This window comes from Scleropages formosus, chromosome 20 (genome assembly GCF_900964775.1).
Source record: "Scleropages formosus chromosome 20, fSclFor1.1, whole genome shotgun sequence".
Classification (NCBI taxonomy): Eukaryota; Metazoa; Chordata; class Actinopteri; order Osteoglossiformes; family Osteoglossidae; genus Scleropages; species Scleropages formosus.
In genome coordinates, this window is record NC_041825.1 from 2,715,600 (window position 1) to 2,722,549 (window position 6,950).

The 6,950-nt window shown below is 42.2% G+C and overlaps 1 protein-coding gene across 1 annotated transcript; it reads left to right on the plus strand.

The window, feature by feature from the left end:
- LOC108933006 (kelch-like protein 10) lies at positions 1-3,457 on the plus strand. The gene is made up of 4 exons (XM_029246946.1): positions 1-435; positions 1,362-1,973; positions 2,766-2,915; positions 3,086-3,457. Exons 1-4 carry the CDS (start codon positions 16-18, stop codon positions 3,455-3,457), a joined length of 1,554 nt encoding a protein of 517 aa, XP_029102779.1. The 5' UTR covers positions 1-15.
- Positions 3,458-6,950: the final 3,493 nt, after the last annotated feature.

A 6,950-nucleotide genomic window follows, 5' to 3' on the forward strand; every position in this document is an offset into this window, starting at 1 on the left:
GGAGTGTCACCAGAGATGATGAGACTGATTATCGAGTACGCCTACACGTGCTCGGTGCCTGTAACAGAGGACAATGTGGAGTGCCTCCTGGTAGCCGCTGACCAGTTCAACGTCATGGGCATCGTGCGGGCCTGCTGCAGCTTCCTGGAGAACAAGCTCTGCGTGGAGAACTGCATCGGCATCTACAGGTTTGCCGACTTCTACTGCTGTTCGGAGCTGCGGCAGCACGCCCGCCTCTTCATCTTGCAGCACTTTGAGGAAGTTGTGCACACTTCTGAGGAGTTCCTGGACCTGGATGTGCTGCAGTTTTGCGACATCATAGAGAAGGACAATCTCAACATCAAACAGGAAAATGTGGTATTTGAGGCCATCCTTCAGTGGATCGCTCACGCACCCACCACCCGCAAACACCACATCTCTGTGCTGCTGCCCAAGGTGACTGCAGTTAAATAATACCATCATCGACTTTTGAATACTTTTGTAAAATGCTGTTCAGAAACATTCACCCTTCTTGATATCAGTGTGGTAGTGAAGTGTTTTGCTATTATTATTATTATTATTATTATTATTATTATTATTATTATTATTTAGCTGACCCCTTTGTCCCAGATTACTAACAACAATATTTGGTTTATGTGCTAAACTACTTAGGTGTGTGGGCTGATAACACTACATAAAGTTCATGGGAAGTCGCTTTGGAGAAAAGCGTCTGCTAAATAAATAAATGTAAACTAGAATGTAAAATTATTTACTCATTTATCCAGCTGGGAGCACTTCACAGGTATCTTGCTTTGGAAATTACACTATACTACACTAGGAGCCAGAATTTAACCCTTTGCACTGCAAGATGATGCCTTTGACCATTACACTGTGTCCTGCCCCTCTGCAATTTTACAGTCACCGATTGAACTGAAACATGCAGACTACACACAGACTAACTTGGGATTGAAGCTACATTCAGTCATACCACCCTGGTGCAGTGAGGGACCAATATTACCCAACTTACCACCTATGGCACTGACCTATAATACATACGTATACTGTATATAAAAACCACATTTTTGGATTCATTATATGATGCCATAAGATTCCCCAACTGTAACTAGCAAGGTCAATAAACAAGTCGAACATGGGATGGTTCCAGCTTGCACCTGTCAAATACTTGGCACATGGGTCTGAATCCCTTGGGTACCCTTCAGAATGGAACCTTCCCTAAATTACACCAGTAAATAACTGTATGCTACACAGTCATGGGTAAAAAGTATTTTAGCATTGAAAACCTTCAGTTGTAAGTTTCCTTGGACAAAGGTATCAGCTAAGTAATAGTTAATAATAATGATAAAAGTGGTCGCTCTGTCCAGGTGAGGCTAGCATCGATGGACATCAACTATTTTATGAATAACGTGAAGAACAATGAGATAGTGAGGGACAGCAAAGAATGCAAGCCCATCATAATCAACACCCTAAAGGCCATGTATGACCTTAATTTGAATGACACCCACAACTTTCAAAGTCCACTTACGCACCCACGTCTGCCCAATGCCATTCTACTGGCTATCGGGGGCTGGAGTGGAAGTAGCCCCACCAATGGCATTGAAGCGTATGATGCCCGAGCCGACTGTTGGGTCAACGTGACAGTTGAGGAGGAGAGCCCTCGAGCGTATCACGGCACTGCATACCTCAATGGCTTCATCTACTGCATCGGCGGCTTTGACAGCATGGAATACTTCAGCACCGTGCGGAAGTTCAATCCTGTGACACGCACCTGGCATCAAGCTGCTCCCATGCACTCGCGTCGATGCTACGTGAGCGTCGCCGTGCTGGACGGCTTCATCTACGCCATGGGTGGATATGACGGTTACGTACGTCTCAACACGGCAGAGCGGTACGAACCTGAAACCAACCTGTGGACTGTCATCTCACCCATGCACCAGCAGAGGAGTGACGCCAGTGCCACCTCCTTACATGGAAAGGTAGGTTGCTGCAATTCAATTTCTTTTTCATAAATCACAGTGACACAGTGCTAAACAAGGGATAAAGAGGCTCGGGAAAAACAGATATAGCAGATATCAAGAAAGCCTATACATAAAAAGGTTAGCTATACACTATAGACCATAAGAACTACACTATGTGGTAAAACTCCAGAGTAAGCTAGCTGGCAACCAAGGAAAGCAAAAATCTCAATCAACAGTCAAGGAAGAAACCTCTGGGGATCAAAGTACCAGTGGCTCCTCCTGGGCATTCTAGGAAGAAATATTGTCAGTAGCAACAGCAAAGACAATTCAGTCTATACTCTTGTGAGAAGTTGTAAGCCATGCCTTGAGAAATTCAAGATTAATAACACAAACTGCTTTAATTACATATATCTTGCTTTCTAGAGTGATGAAAGTGTAAATGGATTGCAAGGTATCCACAAGTCCTTACACATGTATCTTCTAACCAATTAAATGATGGAATGTTCCCATTAAGTCTCATTTGAATGTACTTTCAGAAATTCATTCAATACATAGTAACAATGGAAAAAGAAGTGCGTTCTTTATCAAACTCAGCTGATGTACGAGATGATCCATCTAGAAGAAAACAAGAATGTTGACAGTAATTAAAATTTACACTGAAAAAGTCAGAAGCCATCCACGATATGTTAATAACAACTAAACTAGAACTGTCTCAGGTCTTTACATTTCTTAATGCTTCAGGTGGTCCTTACAAGTCTTTGCTGAGAGTATATGGAGATCTCTTTGTATGTTTAATTCCATTGCATCAAGGTGTACATCTGTGGGGGGTTTAATGGAAATGAGTGCCTCTTCACTGCTGAGTACTACAGCCCTGACACCAACCAGTGGACCCTAATTGCCCCGATGAGGAGTCGCCGTAGTGGAGTTGGGGTTATTGCATATGGAGAGCACGTCTATGCAGTGAGTACCTGCTGTCAAACACCTGAGATCAGTGAAACATAAATCGAAAGCACAAACACAAATCAACACGCCTTTTTTTTTTTTTTTTTAACTCCCTCAGCTAAAAATATTTTAGAATGTGGCCATCTGTTTGCTGTTCAAACTGATGCTTGATCCTTGCTCTCTCCCAGGTTGGGGGCTTTGATGGGGTCAACCGACTCCGGAATGCAGAGATTTACAACCCGGTAACCAACAGCTGGCACATCGTGCCTGTGCCCATGTTCACCCCAAGGAGCAACTTTGGCATAGAGGTAATGGATGGTCTCCTCTTCGTGGTCGGTGGCTTCAATGGGTTTGCCACCATCTTCAATGTGGAGTACTACAACCACAGCACAAACAAGTGGTGTGAAGCCCACGACATGGGCATATTCCGCAGTGCCCTCAGCTGCTGCGTGGTGCCAAGCCTTCCCAACATCACCGAGTACGTCGCACCACGGCATACCTTGCAGAACTCACAGAAGGAACTTAAGCAGTCTATGTCCAAGGACATCCTCTCCGTCTGACCCAGTTTACTTCATTACAAGATCCTTAGAATCACAACAGCAAAGTGTGCACATCCACTAGTTTACCTTAACTGTTTGGGACAAAGGAGTGAATTTCCTGCAGACACAGACCCGCTGACCTACCCGTGCTTTAAACTTACCCGGAAATCCTGAGATCCACTGCTGCTGGAAACCTATCCGAGCCTTGGCAAGTTGAATCTCTCCTGTATCCCTGAAGCTGTCATCAAACACTTGCCTCTCCATGATGGGTGGAGTCACTCTGTGCCTTATGCATCATTTAGGCTCTGCATTCCTCAGTATCAAGGATTAGATAGCTTGTGACTCATCCTAGCCTACATGATGACCCTTCCACCCTCTGAAAAAATGCACCTGCATCCTGGGATGTACAATGGAGTCACTGTTTAATTGTCCTTGAGGACTCTGATGGATGGTTGCTTGACACCTGACTTAATTCATGGACCTCTACAGCCTACCTCTGCTGACTTTGTGATCATGTTGAACCTAAAGGAATAAGAATCATAGACATGGTACAGCCTGTAATTACGTCCTTCTCCCAACTATGTTACTCAGATGCTTCTCCTCTTGATGTGACCCTCATGATGAAATTACTGTAGCAACCTAGAAGGAAGCCCAAAATCTTGCTCAGGACATGGCACTACTCTAACACTACCTCTTCTAGCTTGTATCATATTAAGCTGTTGATGTTTGTGAGATTTGTCCATAACACTGCTGTCTCCTTTGTTGTCACCACTCTCAAATCAACTGCATCTCTTCACTAGTATGGTCTAAGCACCTAAATATCCTGGGGGTTCCTCCTTTCTGCACTTTGTGACTTCCTAACGATAGCGATATTCTGTGTTGTACATGGCTGAACCAATAAAACATTTTACCTGATCGGCCACAGGAGTTATTGTTTTCTTCCACACTACACACCAGTTGTAATAAACATGTAAAATTGTACCACTTACGGCTATTTTTTTTTACGGCTGCAGCCATTTTTGTAGATACTGTTCACCTTCTTTCCTCAATTCGCAGTGCTCTCCGCTAGAGGAAGACTTAAAATGGACAAATATTTTGTTTTCTAGAAGAAAAATAATCTTTTTTTATTTTAAATAATATTTAAATAGATAACTAAAGAAAGTGCAATATATATATGGCTCCTTTGCCAGCATGGAATACAAGTCGAACATGGATATATTTATATATGTAATACACATTGTACTTGTATTCTGTATATACACTGTGTGTGTGTGTGTGTGTGTGTGTACATGTATATATACTGTATATATGGAGGTCATGGTGGCGTAGCAGGTTTGGCCAGGGCTAGCTGTGTTCTGCTCGGCATGCGTCCCCTCAGCCTTGCACCCTGTGTTGTCGGGTTGGTCTCCAGTTCTCCTCAGGACAAGTGATTGCATACATTGTGTGTACATATATATTTTTAAGGTATATATTGCAGGCCTGGGAGGTGCCATCAGATTTTTTCAAACAGTGCAAGACATAGTCTTTCATGTTCACAACCTGACAAAACATGCCCATAAACAGCTAAGACCTGCAGGTGAAAAAGTCAAATCTTTCATCCCTTTGTGCGCTGGTTTTAGACTCTATTTGAATCACTAAAACTCACATTTTTTCCCAGCAGGACCTTGAAGTACGTTGTCAATAAAGGCGGGAGGAAGCCAAACACTAATCTCTGATTGGTCTCCTTCCTTGCAGGCTGTGGCCAATGGAAACAAAAAGGAAATCAGATGACAGTGAAGAGAAATTGTTATTGGTTTACGCAAAAGTTCCAGTGATGACCAATTGCCAATGAAATGTATAGAAGACGACTTGTGTGCAGCTATAATAACTTGATTAGTTTAAAGGAAAATTAAAACATAAGATGTAAGAAGTTCGTAAGTATTGATATAAATGTGATGTAGTGAAAGTACATTTTTCTGGCTCAAGCATTCAAAAGTAAAAATATCCATGCCAAAAACTTCTCAAGAAAGTACAGCTTCTTCAGAAATTGTACTTCTGAGAATTAATTGAGTAAATGTAAGGTGTTTCTACCCACCTCTGGTTAGCTTGGTTATTCTTGAAATGATTAACCAAAAATTATCTAAAACAATATGTATCTAAGACAAGATCAATTGTAAATTCCTAGGTGAAGTAATAACACACACACACACACACACACACACACAATGTCTAGAACCGCTAGTCCCGAGTGGGGTCGCGGCGAACCAGAGCTTAAACCGGCAATGGCAACACAAGGCACAAGGCCGGAGGGGGAGGAGATACACCCTGGACGGGGTGAAGTAATTAACATTGGTATATTTTCCTTGTTTTTTTAATCAACATTTGAAAGTTTCCATTTTATTTTGGAACAATGAGCAAGTTTATTTTCACTATATAACCATGAATAGCTAAAATGGACGGGAAAAAAATCAAGAACCCAAACATAACCTCAATGGCAGCCAAGTCCACATTTGGAGTGGTAAGTCAAGTCTTTGGTCAATTTTTCATGAGCCCTTGTGCTACTGTTTATAGCTCAAACACATACCGCCATTCAACTTTCAACACGTGTGCCATCTTGGCATTTCTGAATGGCAGTAGACGTTGACTACTCTCCTTCCCCAATTTGTAACTCTTCTCTCTCTCTGTAAGACATTGCGATGCCTACTACTGATTTCCTGCTATATGGTGTTCATTAACTGTACATTGAAAACAAGTATCCATTCTTCAACAAGTCAACATTTTTGTGATCGAACTAGTAACCTACAATTTGCAAGGCCATGTCCTCTATGCCATAGTCAGGATAACAGGTGGTAGCTTGCAGGAGCTATTTCTAATAGGAACAAGGTGGGCCAAACATACTTTTTCAAAGCCAAGATGAGAGGTTCTGATATCACCTCATATTCTTCTCAACCTCCATCCTCAGCTCTGATGTTTACCACTTTCTGGATCACTCGTGATAGGATGACACACTCTTCATTTTGGACCATACTATATAGCTGCATCCTAATTCATTCGTGACCCCATGTTATTAATGATCTGCAGAGAATAAAGGGAACTTATTATATTTACTACTGCTCTCCTAGAAATGCCTTGTTAATGGGCTCAGCTTTATCTGTCTTCTATTCATTCAATAACTCATTCCTAAATTAAAAAAAAAATGACAGAAACATGTCTCATCTGCACTGCTGTCACCACCTAATTGAGGTATTTTTCCTTCATTCTGTATCAGAATTAGTTAGCAAAGGTGAACGTGGAAATTTTGTGAATTGCAGAGTACGTTTCTTAGGTTGTGCTGTCCTGTTCGGTTCTTGTGAGAAACTGTCTTCAAAGGACCGAGGGGTGTTGTAGGTTCAGCAATGACCTGGAACTGTCCCAGATTCAATGTGGGGGAGACCCGCATTTCCAGAGAGTCACCATTTACCCGGATCTTGAAGGTGAGCGCCGTTCTTTAATCCTATCCTTTATTTATTCCAAACAGCAGCATGAAGATAAGACA

Bases quoted from the DNA above. Each gene is read 5' to 3' on its own strand.
- LOC108933006 (XM_029246946.1), top strand. From the start codon at position 16: ATGATGAGACTGATTATCGAGTACGCCTACACGTGCTCGGTGCCTGTA. The intron at 436-1,361 runs GTGACTGCAGTT...CGCTCTGTCCAG, and splicing joins TCTCTGTGCTGCTGCCCAAG to GTGAGGCTAGCATCGATGGA. The intron at 2,916-3,085 runs GTGAGTACCTGC...GCTCTCTCCCAG, and splicing joins ATGGAGAGCACGTCTATGCA to GTTGGGGGCTTTGATGGGGT.